The following is a 19,330-nucleotide window of genomic DNA, read 5'->3' as shown; positions in this document are numbered from 1 at the left end:
GGTCGAAGAAAACTTCAATGCACACGCACTTTAATTTTATGATGCGATTGATGGAAGAACTACGGTGAGAAGACCTAAGTTATATTTAGAAGGCCTTATGATAGAGAACATGCTACAAAGGAAGGCATTGTTGAAGAATATGCTAATATGTTGCAATAGATGAATGCACTAAAATGTAGTACACAATAGAGATTATGCTAGGGATAGAGATCCAAGATCCAAAGTGACATACTTGTGAGGAACTTAATCATACAAAGGATGGTTGGAGCTCTGCTTTAGTGAGCAACACCACAAAAAAAAAAAAAAAAAACTATAGACTAAAGGAGTGTGTTCTATGGTACCATCTAGGTTGATTTTTTGTATGCACACCAAATTCACATCAGTTGAAGGCTGCAAAAATGTATAGTATCATAGAGGTTGATCATCAAAGTGCATATTAATAAGTATCACAAGAGACTTGATTATATAGACATACGATTAGAGCTTCTAGATTATAAATTTCTCTAGAATTCATATTTGCTCGAGGGAGCCCCAACACAATTAACAATCAAGATGCTATGCATGCAAAGACGAGAGTTGGTACTAGACTTGTGGTCTTTTTTTCATTGATTAAATGAGAATTATTGAGAGAATATAACAGTGCTAAAGAAAGAAGCAAAGTAGTCATAATGATTAAAAAAAATTGACTATTAAAAAAAAAATGATAATGAAAGTGAACTCGGAAGGAGTGTCACGATGCCAAAATGATATATTCAAAAGAAAAGAATGCATAGACAACATGATTAACAATCGAGTCATTGGCATGATTTAAAGATGATCCAACTGTTAAGATCCAACGCGTTTATAAACAGTTCTCTGGTCCACGTGTCTTAGTAATGGAGTGGATTGATGGCATTCGATACACTAATCCACAGCTTAAACTAAAGTCGTATCGACCATTTACCACATCTTCCTTGTCAGGCACAGTAAAATATTACAACACATCAGAAATGAGACAATAATATTTTAACGTTTCATCGACATCGTCGTTAATCCAGACTACAACTAGCAAAAATGTACAAGACATGAGAGGTTCTAATACATTCATGAATCACTCGATCCAGTATAATATGCATTGGACTTCTTTCTGTGTCAAAGACCAAGAGAAACAACAAGTTTCATTCTTATACCATGCCTACTATACTCGTATTTCATATCTGCTTTGTTGTACAAAGAACTGTGCCAATAAAAAGGGCATACTTTGGATACATTTAAAAAGACTTTACATATTAGAGCCTTTAAGATTACAACTTATTCTACAATACAGTGAGGTGAGGAGAGGGTTTAGGATTAGTAGATAGAATGAAAAAAGAGGTGATTGGGAGGGAGGTGTGAGAAAATCCAAAACTTGGGACATGGCAAGATCCTGGATGCATACCAGACTGCAGTGCAATCGCCACCGTTACCACCGGTCTGATAGGACAGAATCACTCCATGCAAGCATAAAATCACGTGTGACGTTAGGCAAGTCTGCATCAACAACCAATACGAGCATTCACTTCATAGGATCCACCAAACAAAAAACATATTTTGAGTTGCAGACTGGCAAGTACTTCACCTTGCAGAACCTCCAAGGCAACAGAAGGTATATCTATTTGATCCTCGACCAACCTGTATACATCTACAAGCTAACAAAAAGAGAGCGAGCACATTTCAGTAGACCAGCAACAACAGATAGAAAATTGTTTCTATTTTCTAACTTATAATTCAGAATGTCAGGAATTTTAGCAGGTATTGCATCAGAGAGAAAAAACAATCAATAACGGATACATTATGGTGTGAGAGGCAACCAGTGGTGCAGTAATGGTAACACAAGACAATAATTCTAAAAGAAAAAAATATATAGTTCTGCTGCTGATTTAAATCAGGACATTCTTACTTTAAGCATGATACTATCTTAATCAGCACCCACTAATAAGAAGACAAATTGCAAATTTTAGTGCATGGATAAAGAAGATATTCAAGTAGTTTATTCCTTTTCATGATAAAACACCAAATAGTTTTGGCATAATATGAAGATCTTCACAGGAAGGATGAGATAACCAATTACAAGAACTCACAATGGCTAAAATGACCAAAATGACCTATTAGTTGGTTGGATGATGCATATAGAGTAACCCTTCATTCCATGCAACATGACCCAAAGAGAATTAAACAAAGTTATTAGCAGGCCAATAAATCCATTTATATAAGTCCATCATTTCATTATTTTTCGATGGAGGACTAACACAATATACCCTGTTCAGATTTTTAAGATCTTCATCAGGAACCTCTTATAGGTCCAACACGTTACAAGCTCAAAATAAACTCCAGATCAGTAAGCAGAAATAAACCACCATATTATCATATGTTAGCTCACATAGAGAGGCCTGCACTGTCCTTGATACCTAGTATTCACTAAGAAAGATTGTAATAAATTGGAATATTCTATAAGGTCTTTATCCTTCAGCAAAAAAGAAAGAAAATCCAGTAAACATTTCAGTATTGAGTATATTTTCATAGTTACATGAAGAATGCTTTGTCTACATCATAGACCTGATAAATTCAAAAGCTGCATAAAAAAAATAAATAATGTCACAATATCAGAATACTAACTCTAGGTCAAGGTCTACAACTCCAATGAGGCCACTATCACGATCAAAAGTGAACTGGATAAAGTCATCAGGTAGGAACCACCAGATGCATAGAATGTTGCTCCAGTGATCAAATATTCTATAACCCAGATATTGATCTTAATTGATGTACCAGATATAGTTTGCTTTCAAGATTTGAGAGGTAACGTAACAGCCATGAATTATATAATTGTTACAATATTATGAATTCAGTGTTGCTTGCAAGTTAAAGTTTGAGATAGCTGGCTGTATTAGTTTTCACCATAACTAACAATGAGATAGATGAAATGAACTTAATGGTTCCGAAAAAGATCCAAAACATGGTAATGAAATCCACTAAGAACCTATCGTGCAATAAGAATCAGTTATATTTGTTCATTCATACTAACTGGTTGCAGAAGAAGCAACGAAGATACCGAGCTACCATTTTCATTATTTAATATTTATATCGAAACAACTACTAGCATCAGTCAATGGTGCCAATCAAACTCCTTGATGAACCACAACTTTATCTTCTCTTCAGATATCTTTTCTAGTAAATATAATATTCATTGACATGCAAATTTCTTATTAGTGCTTCTAGTGTATATCACACGTTTCAATCTGATATTCCATAATGCTAGATTTCAGCAAAATATGTTGCAAACCTCTTGAATGTGAAGTTTGGAGTCTTCTGTTAGAGCCATGATGAGTTGACGTCGAATCCCAGCATCAATTAGAAACATACGTGCTCCATCTTTTATGGTTTCTGTGAGGTCCAGTTTCTTCTCAACTTGCAAGCTCCTTGAACTTCGGCTGAATAGTGATCATAAATTAGGTTGTGAGATGCCAAATACACATTAAAACAGTAAACACAACAAGTGGTTCATGTTACAGACGTGCTGCTCTTTTGTTGTAATGCAGGGTTGCTGTTCATCTTAGCCACATTTTCCTTGGCAAGAATTATAAGGTTTTCAAGTCGTTTCCACTGAAACACTCCATCTTTAAACAGAACCTACAAACATTAAGTAATATAAGGCCAGATTACCATTTGCAATAAGAAAACAATTTTTAACATTAACACACTGTAGAATGCTTTAGGCTTGCAACTTGGAATATCTACCAAAAGGCCTGACAAATTTCAATTCATCAAAGATGAGAATAATATGCTAAATCTATTCCTCCAAAATGAAAGCTCATCTCCAACCAATGTTTTAAATACCCCAATCCAGCACCAGTTTCAGCAACCTGTCAGATCAGTATGATTCTTGTATATTAAGTGGCATACCGACATGCACTGCCCAATATCATTAGACAAAAAATAAAAAGTTAAATGTCGACCAGGTGCTTGGTCTATATGATACAATAAAATGCTTGGTTGGTTGACAATTACTGGTCGATATTTGAAACTTCATCTCCAACAACACTGTTATTTCCTGAAAAGTGGAGTCAATATAATGCTTCATGAAGACATTTCTAAACCTTCAGCTTAAACAATCAATTTCAGGTTTCATCCCCATGTGGGATTCACGCCCTACTTTAATTTCTACAAAAATCTAGGAAACTGCAGCAGATTTCTCAAATAACTAAGACAAAATTCAAGGGAGAAACTTGGGTTAAAAAATGAAAACAACAATTTTAAGCACTCTCACCTTCTCTGATCGAGTATTTAATGATCTCCCAGATGATATTAGCGACTTCCAACAATTGATTAGATGAACATTGAGAGATAAATAAATAAAAATTAAACTTAAGTAGAACTAGCATGATCAGTCCCACCTCTCTGTTTTAAATTAGGAGAAATTGGAAAAATAAACAAAAATAACACTCCAAACATATAGCACTCATACAACCACAACACTTTTAGATGAAAGAATTTATAGTGGGTAATACCAATCAAAGAAAGAATTGTTAGAAACTAACCTGTATGAGACGTTCACGAAGCGCAGGATTTGGATCTGTTAAAAGGCGCTTTGCTACATATGGATATGCAACCTACATAAATGTATATTTCAGTAACAAGCACCTCAGAATATGAAAGGAAAACATCTATATACAAATTATTCAAATATTATCAATAATCAAAGACTGCTCTCCGGATATTTTGAAATATATGAATGCAAAAGATCTATATATAAATTATAAAAAGTTACAAATAATCAAGAACTGCTCTCAAGAAAATAACAATAAGATCTTATATCACCTCAAGAAATTTAAAATCTGGCTTAAGCGTGAAGCAGATTCCTTCTTGAGTCAGCAAAGAACGAATAACAAGAGAAAATCTCTCCGGAATGCGAATTGGGTAATTATAGACAAGTTGATTGAACTTCCCTGAAAATTAATTTTGGAAAGCAACAACTATCATCAAGATATGGCAATTCCTCAAATTGTGCACAAAAAAGAAACCAAAGTATGTCATAAATGTCTTATGATGTGTTTAGTAATGTGGTTTCATATTTGCACCAGCTCAAACTACCACTGCAGAAGTCTTATGTGCTGACATTAAAAGAGATTGCATAATAGAATATGCTAAGATCATGCACATATTTACACTAGTTATAATTTTCTTAACATGCCTGATAAGGAAGCAATATGTCAATGCTCCCTCTCCCTTTCTCCCTCATCACCTGCAATCTTTATATAGCAAATAGCTGTTCCTTAAAAACATAATTTGGAACCTTCAAACAGACAAATGTCTTCCATTAATTATTTAATCCTGTTTAAAGGTCCAAATGCCAGTGGTTATAGTTTTGTTTAGAGCCTATGCTTGTTCCCAGTGAACTCTCATAAAATGCTAATCACCTGCCATATAATGGGATGACAACGGGAGAAGGTACCATCTAATATGAAGTGGTCACATTAAAGACCAGGACCAGAAAACCAATAAGAGAACACTGTATGGACCTGCCTTGGCAAATTGACAGGCTCAGTTCTATGGCTTGTTGCTGCATAAGAAGCTTTTGACAGAAATCAGTGAGAACCGAAAGATTATTGCATATAAAACATTCACATATGTCAAATCTAATGAGATGGTTCACTCATTGAGGGAACAATATGATTATATAGGTCCAATCTAAAATAAGATAAGCAGAAGCCAAGTGGTAAATTATGCAGAGTCAAAGAGAAGCAGTGGTATGTGAAAAAAACCGTTTGAGAAAATTGTAACTAAAAACAATGTTGAAGACTGCAGGATTAGAAGCTGTACCAGTGACACTTCGAAAATTGAAGTCAGACAATCCTTTCCCAACTGAGTTCTGCCATATAGCCTCTAACGCTGGAATAATAGGAGAGACATCTGTTCCACTAGCAAGGAAGCCAAGCCTAGTGAAGTCATTTGCCATCTCAGCATAATCCTCATTGACAGCATGGACAACGGCATCAATCAAAATTTGCTTATTTTGCTGAAATTCAAAGAATAGGAAAAAATACACTTTCAGAAATGGAATATAAGCCAGATAACTCGTAGACTAGCTCTAATTAAAAGCTCCAGAATCCATAGTTTATAAAAGGAAGAACATTTTTTGAGAATTTCCAACAACTTGGATAATTTCTAAACTTTAACAAAAAAAGAGAGTTCCAACTAGAGGAGCTCCCATTCTACAAGGTAAAAACCCTTTTTTACTCCAAAACTTTATTTCAGCTACAAATCTTTGCTCTTTCAGCAAAGGGATAGTTGTGTTCCAGGCAGTACCTTATCCTGTGCAATGTATCATGCTAATATGCTGAAGACAAGATCAAATGTCACACTCAACATCTGTATGCAGACGCACAAATGTCTAAATTTTGTATAGTATCTAACTATCTATAAGTATAACCTATAAGATCTTTTGTCATTAGGTTGCCAATGAGTTCTCTGTCATTTATGTGTTCTATCTTCTGAGATTGGTCATGCCTCCTTTTATAACAAACCACCATAGTTCCCTAGTTCCCATCTAGAAAAAGCCACTGTCTTTCGAGATCAGGAAACATTTGCACTACAGAATCACTTTTGAGAAAAAGAAACTAGCTCCCTATCTAGTTTTTATCCACGCTCTCTAATGAACAGATCCACATGGTGGACATTCAGCTGTGACATCGAGTGGGTTTATCATGATTGTAAATAAAGATTTATCAGCCTATAGCAGCAAGAGGAGCAAGGTGGCTTTTCCCCAATTTAAGCTGTCAACACACTGAAATAGGCACAGTAACAAAACAGCATGTTGAGTGCCCATAACCCTGTTGAATCTAAGTTTTGGTCCAAGTACGTATATTTAATATGGCTTTGTTTGACATGGGATAAGCCACCAGAAAAAAAATACTATACAAAAATTATCAACATAAGAAAGGGGTGTTTGAAAAGAGAAGAGAGGAAAACATCCATAACAGAAAAGAAAATAAGTTCAAGAAAAGGAAGAAAGAATGAGCAGGTACATTTCCAGACACACACACACCAAAAAAGAAAACCCTAAAAGAACACCTAAAGCAAAAGGAAAAGAACCACAGAACAAATACAACACTATGGCAGCAAATGAGTTTGAAGAACATGATCATCATCCTTCAGTTTGGTTTCCAGTCATATCTTACCTTAATGTTTGAAGTCAAGTAGGATGTTTTATAACTAAAATCAGAATTCTTAATTTATAAAAAAAAGATATAACATGCCTTAGACATATCATACAATTTGCTATCAAGAAGAATCAAAGAAGAGTCTTGATGAAGTATGTGTTCAAATTTTTCCCACAGGAAATATTAGATCAAGTTATCAAAGGAAAATATTAGAAAAAGGTAGAGAAATAGAGAAAAGAACATATCAGATACGAAATAGCAGAACTCATGGCCGAAGGAAACTATAACCTTTCAGTTTCAAGTCATCAATAGAACATTGTTTCATCAGCAGAATGCATAGATATATAGATGGCCTAGCTATATCTTACTTCCTAGTCAATCTAGGGCAAAAAATAAGGGAAAATTGATGAATGAATATTGCCATTCTTAGAGAATCCATAATCATTCAACTTTCAACAAAATATTTGGAATTCTTCAGATTTAAATACTAATGGCTTAACAATTCCCTTAGTCCATATTAGACCTGAATTAACTATTCATAAGCATAAAAAAAACTCAAAAATAAGAGACTAAAATTCCTCAAAGACATTTAACAGAAACAAGGAAAACTACAAAAAATACCAACGTATGACTAAACTCAATCGACTCAACTCCAACTCAACTGAGGCTAAGTCACAACTTGTCCAAGACAATATGTCTTTGATATATAGATGAATTTAGAATATGCATGTGAAATTTTCAAAGATCATGTGTATGTCTATACATGTGGATGAATAAGTGTGCATAATTAAATGTGCACAAACAAAAGTTTCTTACATAGACACATCAGAAGATAAAGAATCTTTCAGCAAGTTTAATCTAATGATCAAAGAAGCAAACTCACAAAAACATAACCCTGTCTATTTTGGTTTTGAATAATTACTAAATAGTTTATGAAATGTTATAGTCCTCTTGGCTTAAACAAAAAGGACATGTTACCATGTTATTTTCAGTTTTGTAGATAGATAACATCGTTACATGTTTTCTTATTGAAGTGGCACATAAAAATTTTCAAAAAACCATAAAAAGACTGAAACAAGTATAAATACATTTTGCAATATATGTTGTACCAGAACTGACATTCTTCTCAAAAACTAACATAACATCACAGAAAAAACCCATCACCCTTCAACAAGGCAGAGGCACCTTGAAAATTATTTCCAACTCACCTGACTAAGCTCGGCCACATTTCCAAAATCAACATAAGCAATACGGCCATCACGCATGGCAAAGATATTTCCAGGATGTGGATCTCCATGGAACAGCCCAAATTCTAGCAACTGCCTCAATGCAGCACTAACCCCAATTGTCAAAAAACCATTTACATCGATGCCTGCTGCTTTAATGGCCTGATTTTACCAAAAGTAAGTTAAGAAAAATCAATTACTAATGTTAAATGAATAAATGTGCAATATTTTCTTCCAACTTCACAATAAAGAAATGCATGTAAAGTTCAGAAGATTCAGCTAAAATAAACTGGTGGAATAACAGAGACATCATTTCTCATTAGCAAATTAACCTGTGGATTAGTGCATCGAATGCCATCAATCCACTCCATTACTAAGACACGTGGACCAGAGAATTGTTTATAAACGCGTGGGATCTTAACAGTTGGATCATCTTTAAAGTTCTCCAAAAAGTCCTCAATGTTCCGAGCTTCCTGTTCAGACATTAGCAAAAATAAGGTATCTTCCATAATATGGTTTCAATTAAAATGAGTTCAGTACCATTTGTTTTCAAAAACAGCATCAGGCAGACTTACAAGAGTGTAGTCAAGTTCTTCCAATAGCTTTTCACCAAATTCATCAACAATAAGCTCTGCATTGCAACCTAGTTTCTGCAGACTGATACCATTCAAAAATGAAGCCAGATTGCGGAAGAGAAAAAGATCTCGGTAAATTATAGGCTCTATCTCTGGTCTTTGCACCTGAAGATCATACTAGTTAGTTCAAAAATTACAAGATTTGAGAAGAGAAAACAATTACCATGCATCATTTATTCATTTCTCATCTAATGAAATATAAGACTCAGAATTATATTCTACAGTGACTTATAGTATGCATCTGGTCATAAAAAGGAAGGGCATGTGAAAAAATTAATAACACGTCTCCAATAACTTCCCACTCAATGCTTTCTGAATTACTGTTTTTCATACCATATGAGCTATTTGCATTGGTACTCACATCGGATGGCTAAAAACTAATAAAATTAATACATTATAAAATGTTCAAGGCATAACTTGAGATGTTTCCTAACAACTTAAGCTTTTGATAAGAAATAGAAGCTATAAAGTGCTAAACTATAGATTGAACTCTTTCCTAATAACTTAAGCTTATAGGATAAATGGTAGCTAAACAAAAATCTTTATCATGGTATCAGAGTATGTCATGAGTTTGAATTCTGGCTCCTCTCTTATTATTTTACCTGGGAGGATTTGTGCAATGTTCAACGACCTGTGAAGGAAAATGTTAAGAGTTTTATTACAAATTGGGTCCTTTCATAATAGCTTAAGTATTTGGGATAGTTGGAAACTCAATTTACTATTCAGTAAGTGTGTTTAGTTGATAGTCTTCGAACCTTTATAGCAACATCCTCCCCTGTTTCTCGTAGAGTGGCACGGTAAACTTGACCTAAGCTGGCAGCCGCTATAGTCTGCGACGAAATTCTACTGAACACCTGTTCGAGTGGTTGCCCAAGATCCTCTTCAATGATAGCAAATGCCACCTGCAAGTTAGCTCCATGTTCAAAGTCAATCAGGAGAAATCCTCAACCCAGAAATTATTTGTAGCAGCAATCAAAACCCCACCTGACTCGGGAAAGGAGGGACATCATCTTGGAGAATGCAGAGCTCGTTCATGTAATCTTCTCGAATTATATCCGGTCTATTTGCTAGCACCTAAACAACGATTGCATGCATCGGCCAATTTCAGCAACTAGTAACTAAAGACCATCTAGATAAGGAGGCCAAAAGAAATGGGACAGTCATTGACCTGACCGGCTTTGATAAAAGATGGGCCAAGATCGCAGAGAAGCTTGCGAAGCTGGCGAGCGCGGTAAGGGACTACTTCCTCATCCCTTCCAACTAAGCAGTCGTAGGTGAGTGCCGACCAGTAGAGGCCCAAGTTCCAGACGATCTCCACGCCACGGCCGATTAGCGACAGTATCGACCCCCTCGATTCCAGAACCTTGTTCCTGACCTAACGTCAATCCAAGTCGAGCAATTATCTTCAGCGACGCGAGGAATCGAACACCCGCAAAGCCGAAACAATGGCATATCAAGTCGAGGGTTCCTACCGTCTCGGGAGTGTACTTGCGGAAGGGGATGCAGACGCCGCGCTCGATGTCGAGCTGCTCCATGGCGCTGGTCACCCTCTCCGCCGGCTCGTTCCGCCTCGATATCGGCACCAGCTTCCTGGTTGCAGTCTCGGTCGCCGCAGCAGCAGCAATCGAAAAGCGAAGCGACGAGGTCCTCCGATTCCTCCTACCCCTCCCCCTCCTCCTCGACAAATTAAGGCTGCTGGAGTTGGAGACATGGCTGCCCCATCCCGGCAAGAAGTGGCAAGACGCATCCGAAGAAATCGACAGCTTCGTGGAGTAGTACAATTCCATGTCCCGCCTGAACCCTACTTTTCGTGGGAGAGAGAGAGAGAGAGAGATCGATCCCAGAAGGGTTCACACAGCCACGGGTTTGATTTATAGGCCGTACAGGAGCTATGGAACGCTGCTTCGAGATGAGTGTTGAGGAATGATGGGCAAATTAATTGAAGGACATCGTTGCTGTGATGTGAAACGAGATAAGACAATACCAAGTGGTTCCGTGTAGAAGTCTGCCCCGTGAGACGTGCTCGCTTCCGCACCACAGTTAACTGCTGCTTTTGGATGACCACACAACAATCAACATGGGACGAGAGGATCTCATCCAGGAGTCGGTCTCATCTTTATCTCAATCCATCAGTTACCGTACTTGAATGGGAATGCTTTGAGCATCAATGATTTGTCTTATTATTTGTCTTTTTTTTTATCTTTTTCTATGCACCGTATTTTGTATTGAGTTAGATACGGAGGGATAGGAACTTGTATCTGATTCCTAGCCTAACAAATTTTGATAAGGAGTTTGAATCCAACGCCACAGCAAGTCTAACTCTTTACCTGGATGGTTTGATTGGCGTATGATCGATAATTTTATATATAATTTTACAATCAACTTTAACTATTACGATCGACAACCAATAGGTTCGTTCGCTTTAACAACTCATAACCCATCGTATCTTTTAACTTAATCCTAATCAAATTAGAGGGTGTGGTAGCTATGATTTTTTGATGTGAAAAACTAAAATAGGAGAATAACGTGAGGATACTGTTCTCAATCATCCAACAGTGTTCTCATCTCGTTAGATCAGATCTATAGTATGATTACTTGGGGAGAATTTGAATATTGTACGATATAATCCTTGTATCATAATTATTCTCTTGAGATTATTACTAAAATTTTGGGTAATAAATTAAGATTTATATATTCATTATTCTTATAGTGGATTATCTATAGTTTATTCCATGGTTTTTATCTTTCATGTTGGAAGGATTTTTCACGTAAATCTTAATTTTTTATTTTATTATAATTTTATTTAATTATAATACGACCTACTAATATTTGTTTATATACAAAAGTTTATTTCTTCTTTATATCCTAAGCTCTCTAGAATAATTTTAGTGTATAACTTATTTCTATTTTCCAAATCAACATCATTCTAACTTAACAATTGAATAAGTTTTGTTGGACATGTTATGTATGACATAATTATTATTTGTTCGATCCTATCAAACCCTCTTGCTTGCCGTCAGTAAGCTTGCATCAAGCTATTTAACATGACACGAAGACTCATGCTAATCTAACATGGCTTGAATTAAAATATTAAATACTAAAACAATATGATGATAATTATTTGACAACATAAGTCATTGGTTAGATGTTATAAAGATGTAAATGTTCAAACAAAGATTTAGACGTTGAAAATCACTTTATATATATATATATAGAAATTGATTAACATAATTATTTTGTGATATAAAGTTATTATCAGAATTGACAGGAAACCTCCACTATAACAACTTTTGGCACAAATAATGGCAACTAGCATGGCTTAGTTAATTACTAGTCAATAAAAATAAATTTTAAATTTTATCGGACGATGATATACTCGTATATCAGTTAAAGATTTTTTAAATAATAATTTTTTTTAAATAACATCAAAATGTATATATGATCTAAGATTATTTAATTTTTATTCTTCATATTAAAATCTTTTTTATATAATAAACATATAATTTTAATTGTAATACTTAGACCGTCACAATATCACATGCAATGGAGCTGACAGATAACATCATTCATTGGTTCTAACCCTGTGAGTTACTTAAATTATATCAAATTGGTGCGGTCATGTCTGCCAAAATAGTATTCTCTCGCCATCTTGCTCATCAATTATCATTACTTTATATTGTACTACCACACTATTTCATGGTGCTCATGATTTCAACCATTATTAAATCATTTGAGCTAAACACAATTTTATTATTATTTCCTTAGCATGCTATAATGATTCTTAAAGTCTGTGACAGAGCTGTCAAATTGACAGAGAATAAACAAAAAGGAGATGCCCCATCAACAGAGACAAAGAAACTGACATGCATGCACCAATTGTTGCATTGCACATCCCCTTTTGTGTGCACAATGATATGGTAATCAGTGAGCATACAAAGTAAAACCCTGAGATTATTTTTCTAAGGACTCTACTGATAATGTAAATAGTATAAATTTTAAGGGAAATATTCCCTTATAAAATCCAATTTTCATCCAGCAGGCTTTTTCTAATGGAAATAATCAAGCAATGATCAATAAAATTACATCTAATAATATTAATACTACAAAATTATTTATATATATATATATATACACGCTGAAAAAAGAGAATAATTTAATTTCTGGGTTTGACGGAGATACCATTTAGAATTGGAAACTTTGAAGGGCTTTAGGGTAATTACGTCTTTCGCGTTGTTACCGCTACGGCTTAAATGTACATCTTTTAACGGCTGTGATGGGCCGATGCTGCAAATCCAACGGATCAAAATAATTTCGAGATTTAAGGGGTTAAATAATAGAGTGTAGCCGGAGGAGTCCAATACATAGACTGTCGTCACTTCTCTCGAGCTCCTGAAGGATCGGAGAGTAATCATCTAGGGCTGAATTCCAAGGATGTCGGCGGAAGCGAACGGTTCCTCCGCGGCCGCTACCACCGCCGGTGGCTCGCTCCAGTCCATCTGCTACGAGCGCGGATCGCTTCGTCTCCTTGATCAGGTCCGTACAGCCTCCGTCTTTGCTTGATGGATGCTTGGTATTATTCGTCGCCTCGCGCGAAACTCTGTAACGAGATTTGATTTGGTGTCGGACAGAGAAAGCTTCCCCTCGAAACCGTCTATTTGGATGTTAAGGATTCAACGGACGGATGGTGAGTTTAATCTGTTTCCTTTTCTTCCTTATTTGTTTCTTTGTCGGTATTAAATTGATGTGCTTATCTGGTTTTTGATAGCGCTTTGGATTCTTCTTTTGGTTCAAGTAATGATTTTTGAGGTGAATCAAGCAGAGTTAGCGTGTGCGGGTTTCGACCACTGCCATCATTTCATTTTCATAGCACGTGCTTGTGATTTTTTGATTATATGTTGCATTTCAAATCGATAATCGTTCACTTGTAAATTGCTGCATTTTTAAATAAGGTAAGATGTCAATTTTCTCGATTTTGTATTAAATTAATTGCCTTTCGGTTGTTCATTGCAGCGCTATATAATCTTATTAGGTAAGTGAACTGATATGGCACTTAGGAGCAGTTTGCGTATTGGTTAAACTTGAAAGAAATGGATTGTGTTGTCAACAAGATTTAACACATTCATTTATTCTCGAATTCTGAGTGCATAAATCTTTTGTGTTGTCTTTTCCCTTTGGAACATAGGTGGCTATGGGAAATGAAGGGCCTTAAGTATTCACCTTATAAAAAAAAATTGCCACTTGATTCTCTTAACCAAGAAGATAATGTATCGCAGTTCTTCTGAGAGGTAGTTTGAATGCAATTATTAAATAGGCATGAGCTAACCATCTGAATATCTGATTAATTTTTTCCTACAACTTATTGAACTGTAACAGATATGTACTTCAAGCCAATTTTGTCACACATGTTGTTTTTGAATTTTTTCATGATCTTCTATGGTCCTTAGGTTTTTGTCATGATCCTCAAGAAACATTGGCTTTTATTATATAAGATTTTGTTGGGCTATTTCTTTGAAAATAATTGTCAAAAATATGAGGAATTCAACAGATGGTTTATTCATCAGAATTTACCTGTAATTATGATATTGTCTTGAGTTGAAGTTCTTATGCTTTATTTTCTTTTAGTTTGATGTCATCTGTCTCTTCCTTTACAAACCTCTTTTTTACTTTACAGGACTGCGATAAGGGACATGGTGGTCCGTGGTGCACCTGCAATTGCAATAGCAGCAGCCCTCTCACTAGCTGTAGAAGTTTCTAACCTTGACTTTAATGGAACATCAGAAGATGCTTCTTCTTTACTCATCAAGAAATTGGAATACCTTGTTTCTAGGTACCATTTGATGGTTTAACGCTAATTCAGACATTGTCAAACTAATAGCACAATGATAAGCATTCTTATTCTGCATTAGTTGTTATTAAGTGTGGTGAACTTCTGCCATTGCATGGTCCATTGTGCTTATTTGACACGACTTGTTTATGGCAGCCGGCCAACCGCTGTGAATCTTTCGGATGCTGTTGAAAAGCTTCGGAGCCTTGTGTTAAAGACGGTAGAGACAGCCACTGAGGCAAAAACTGTTTTTCAGGTTGGTTATATTAGTTGCATCTTTGAAGTACCATATTATGATTCCTTAGTATGAGAACATTTATGTTCAACGGGCCTAGGTTGTGATTGATGAAGTTTATGACTTTCATTACAAAGTGATATTTTATGATCATCCAAAATCCAAATGTATTTCTCCTTTGGTATTACAAAATTAATCAGTATATTCATCCCCAAATTTGCTAATAGAATTCTCGCAGAACCGATGATAAAAATTGAAACATGAAAGCATCTACACATAAGGTCATTTAATGGATTTGTTTTATTACAATAGAAAAATAAGTAGATGTTTGTCGAAGGATAAAATAGGGCTTGAACTGTTAGCATCATTATTTTAATTAAAAAACAATTTTCGTTTTATTAAAGAATTGCTGTTCAGTTGATATCAGCTAGATAAATGGCACTTGCAATTTCTGTAAAACTCATTTTTTGTCCTTCACTATACTTCTAGCTTTCTGGTGACATACTTGAACAAAGTGACATTCTTGGCTATGCTTGTCTCTCAATCTCATTCATATGTTCACTGCCACAATGACAGTATTATTATTTGGCTAGATTTATGAACCTGAAGATTGAAACTGCAGCTCTTTCTGCAGTATACTAATTTGTAAAATTGGATTTTCTTTTTACCGAGGATTGCCCATCTGCATGCAGAGCATGTTCCATTTCCTCATGGTCCATGCCAGTTGCATTCTATACTAAGATGTTTTTTTTGTGAACCTTGAACCCTGGTCACCTAGGTGGCAAAGGAGCAGCTGTGGTGCTGCAGCTCATCCTCTTTTGTAGACAACTTCATTCTCTTATATCTCAATAAATTTCTCTGTTCTTTCGAAAACAGCCATTTATCTACTCCTCCCATCTTTTCTTCCAATTTGGTTCCCATTGTTCTATTTAGATGACACTTCCAAATTCCAACTGTCTTGTCCTTGATTTTGATCCTCTTATCCAAGGCAAATTTTCTTTTGGAATTATTTGCTTCCATGATAATTAAATTACCATCTGAACCAGCTTCCCATTGATTGTTTATTAGACTGCCATCTGATTGCATTTGTACATTCTCCTCTGTCTTTAATTATTTTTAAAACCTTTATTTTTCGGTGTAACACTTCCTTAACCTTAAAATTGTTGGTGAAACTGGGATGAGTATTGCTAGGTGGAAGCAAGAAAATATTTATTAACAAGCCAAAGTGGCCATGTACAACAATGTTCTTCCCCCAAAAGGGGCCAAATATTATGTGCCTATTTTTAGAATTCTTTTGAAACAATATGGGGCTGGCCACATATTCATTGGGTATTAATGCAATATCTTCTTTTGAGAATTAGCACGCTTATGATATTGTCTTTTGTATCCATGTAAACACATTTACATTTTTCCTATGGGCTTCACGCCTAACTTACCTAGAAAAGCAGTTAAGCAGTTTTTTGCAGTTGTCAGTTGTGCTAGTAAGATTATCAGTCAGCATTTGCAATAATTTGTATAACTTCTCTGCTAAAATATGGTTATCAGTGACGTTTACTTGTCATCCAGGTGGTCAATAACTTGTAGTATAAATTAAACATTGAAGTTTAAATAATACTTGCTATATTAACAAAAATTACCCCCGTATATGTATGTTTTCTGTTATTTTTTGATCTTATACATATTATACCTATCTCCAAAAAATTATACCTTCATGGTGATATCTCCACTTTATATGCTTGTGCTCTAACATCCCTTTGTTTCCAGGCTTATATTGATGCTGCTGAAACTATGCTTATTGATGATGTTGCTTCTAACAAGGCAATTGGATTTCATGGAGCCAAACATCTTCGATCCAACCTAGACAGCTTGGAAAAGATTTCTGTTTTAACACATTGTAACACTGGAAGGTTAATATACTTGATTTTTGTCCATGTATCTAAGAGGGTGGACTCTAGTGTCTTAGAAAGATAAGATTTTGAGTCAAAGAAACAGTGTCTCTGCTTGCTGGGGTAAGGTTGTGCACATTGACTCTCCTTAGATCATAACAGGAGCTTTGTGCACTGGGCCACCCTTTTGTCTAATATGATTAACAAGAATATCATGCATTGTTGTTCTTTCTTTTCAATTTGACAGTCTTGCTACTGCTGGATATGGAACTGCGCTTGGTGTTATTCGTGCCCTTCATAGTGAAGGATTCTTAGAAAAAGCTTTCTGCACTGAAACACGACCATTTAACCAGGCACGTTGCAGCACTACAGTTGAACTTGTTTTAATTTCTTGGTTTTATTTTTCATTTGTTTGCTTGAAACTATGGTGCTCAGTTTTGTTGCTTTTTTTTTCGTCTTGTCATCAACCACATATGAAGATCAATAGCTTAGTTCACTTTTGTTCTTTTCTTGTCATTACTGGCAGTGGAGCTGCATTTCCTGTTCGTTGATTAGGAGTCTTTCTGTAAATTTTTTTTTTGAGCAATAGTCCATTAGATGGAACATGTATATTAGTCTGCCAATTCTTCATTTTTTAAATCCCTGTACTCTGAAAGCATGTATGTGCATTCAAGTTCCTTTGAGCACATTTAACAATGATATAAAGGAAATTTCAAAGAATATTCCTTTAAGGAAGCTTAGTAAAAATAGTGTTAAGATATTTTAGAATTTTAATCATTTCTTCGATGTTAAAGTTTAATGGTCATGAAGTTCAAAGGAGTAATTTTTTCTTGTTGTGATGCTTTTGCAATTTTTTAAAAACTTTGGGCCATCCTGTTATGTTTCCGTACTATTATTTTTTTGTACTTAATCTATTTGATTTTATTTATTACTTGGAAGTATTTTGGAATGAGATTTTCATTTTTTTATAGGTTTAGTCCATCCTTCAATCTTGTTGATTAATATGTTCATTTTCTTAAAATATATCAACTGACCATTTGATTTCTCTGTTTGCTTTCAATACACAATTAAATTGCAGGGTTCCAGGCTCACAGCCTTTGAACTTGTTCATGACCGAATACCTGCAACTTTGATAGCTGACTCTGCTGTGGCAGCTTTGATGAAAGCTGGGCGTGTCAATGCAGTCATCGTTGGTGCTGACCGTATTGCTGCAAATGGTACATATGAGCAAAATGGAAAACTAAATTGTTAATTGAATGTGAATACATATATAGCGCATAATTACCCAGGAAAAAGAGGTGTTAATATAGTGCATGAATTGCTTTCCAGGTGATACTGCCAACAAAATTGGAACCTACAATGTTGCGCTCTCAGCATTTCACCATGGGATACAATTCTATGTTGCTGCACCGATAACATCTATAGATCTCTCAATTTCTTCAGGAGAACAAATTGTTATAGAGGAACGATCAGCAAAGGAGTTGTTGCATTCTGATGGAGGACGAGGAAAGCAAGTTGCTGCTTCTGGGATTTCAGTTTGGAACCCGGCTTTCGATGTTACCCCGGCAAGACTTATAACAGCCATAATAACTGAAAAGGTATCACAATTTAGCAATAACCATGACCTTAGATTATTCTGTTACTTTTATTACTTTGATGATACCCTCTGTATTCCAGAACACTCGTAGAAACATAATGGTTTTATGATGCCATGCAAATAGACAGAAATATAATCCAAGTTTACACAATCTTGGGCTTATGCTTTTTGTTGAGCTCAATGCATGAATGCCGATATAGGTGGGTGAAGCAAGTAGCCAACTTGGATTGGAAAATCCAATCATTTATGTGGCCAAGCCTCTTTCTAGTGCTTGCTTTTTCTTCATTTGGATTGGAAAATCAAATCATTTGATTGTTCTGATAAGGAGGTCCCTGTAGATCTGTTTGTGATTATTTTTTCCACTAACATTTGTCTTTTTTTCAATGTGCAGGGTGTCATCATAAAAAAGGCTAGCGATGAGGCTTTCGATATAAAAGGTTTCATAGAGAATGCCAAGTAAAAGGAGCTGGATTAATATTTGCATATGGTTTCTGGGTGATCCAACAGGCTACCTGGCTCCCAGAGTAGATAAGGGATTTGGGTTAGCATCTTCTACTTCTGTTTGATGCATGTTTAACTGTAGAACTGTCTATTTCTCTTGTTAAGTGAAGAAGGTGACCAAGTAAAGAAACCCATAATGATATATTTGTATTATCTTGTGGCAAGGTCTTTTGGAGTGTAGGATACTGCAGTCTGGTCTGGAAAGACTACCAGATACAAACCTTTGGAATAAAATATGAGAATTCCAGAAA

The 19,330-nt window shown here is 35.5% G+C and overlaps 2 protein-coding genes across 3 annotated transcripts; one reads left to right on the top strand and one right to left on the bottom strand.

The window, feature by feature from the left end:
- Positions 1-1,146: 1,146 nt before the first annotated feature.
- On the bottom strand, positions 1,147-10,933 carry LOC135615583 (protein ACTIVITY OF BC1 COMPLEX KINASE 1, chloroplastic). 2 transcript variants are annotated; one of them, XM_065114298.1, is made up of 14 exons: positions 10,509-10,933; positions 10,205-10,411; positions 10,021-10,110; positions 9,792-9,938; positions 8,977-9,141; positions 8,734-8,874; positions 8,384-8,563; positions 5,836-6,031; positions 4,834-4,961; positions 4,554-4,625; positions 3,530-3,645; positions 3,299-3,446; positions 1,598-1,667; positions 1,147-1,509 (listed from the first exon to the last, which is right to left on the bottom strand). In XM_065114298.1, the coding sequence occupies exons 1-14, from the start codon at positions 10,821-10,823 to the stop codon at positions 1,442-1,444; spliced, it is 2,043 nt and encodes a 680-aa protein (XP_064970370.1). In that variant the 5' UTR covers positions 10,824-10,933; the 3' UTR covers positions 1,147-1,441. The 2 variants fall into 2 exon arrangements, with proteins under 2 accessions (XP_064970370.1, XP_064970372.1); XM_065114300.1 differs by lacking the exon at positions 10,509-10,933 and having other exon boundaries at positions 10,210-10,347.
- Positions 10,934-13,391: 2,458 nt separating this feature from the next.
- Positions 13,392-19,330, top strand: LOC135615584 (methylthioribose-1-phosphate isomerase-like). Its single transcript, XM_065114301.1, has 9 exons — positions 13,392-13,569; positions 13,665-13,720; positions 14,708-14,863; positions 15,017-15,116; positions 16,860-17,002; positions 17,229-17,334; positions 18,060-18,198; positions 18,311-18,579; positions 18,970-19,330. Exons 1-9 carry the CDS (start codon positions 13,468-13,470, stop codon positions 19,036-19,038), a joined length of 1,140 nt encoding a protein of 379 aa, XP_064970373.1. The 5' UTR covers positions 13,392-13,467; the 3' UTR covers positions 19,039-19,330.

Source organism: Musa acuminata, chromosome BXJ2-6, assembly GCF_036884655.1.
Source record: "Musa acuminata AAA Group cultivar baxijiao chromosome BXJ2-6, Cavendish_Baxijiao_AAA, whole genome shotgun sequence".
Taxonomy (NCBI): Eukaryota; Viridiplantae; Streptophyta; class Magnoliopsida; order Zingiberales; family Musaceae; genus Musa; species Musa acuminata.
This window is presented reverse-complemented; position numbering and strand designations above follow the sequence as displayed.

Bases quoted from the DNA above. Each gene is read 5' to 3' on its own strand.
- LOC135615584 (XM_065114301.1), top strand. From the start codon at position 13,468: ATGTCGGCGGAAGCGAACGGTTCCTCCGCGGCCGCTACCACCGCCGGT. The intron at 14,864-15,016 runs GTACCATTTGAT...TGTTTATGGCAG, and splicing joins TTGGAATACCTTGTTTCTAG to CCGGCCAACCGCTGTGAATC. The intron at 15,117-16,859 runs GTTGGTTATATT...CTTTGTTTCCAG, and splicing joins AGGCAAAAACTGTTTTTCAG to GCTTATATTGATGCTGCTGA.
- LOC135615583 (XM_065114298.1), bottom strand. From the start codon at position 10,823: ATGGAATTGTACTACTCCACGAAGCTGTCGATTTCTTCGGATGCGTCT. The intron at 9,939-10,020 runs GTGGGGTTTTGA...GCTAACTTGCAG, and splicing joins TCCCTCCTTTCCCGAGTCAG to GTGGCATTTGCTATCATTGA. The intron at 3,447-3,529 runs GTCTGTAACATG...ATCACTATTCAG, and splicing joins TTACAACAAAAGAGCAGCAC to CCGAAGTTCAAGGAGCTTGC.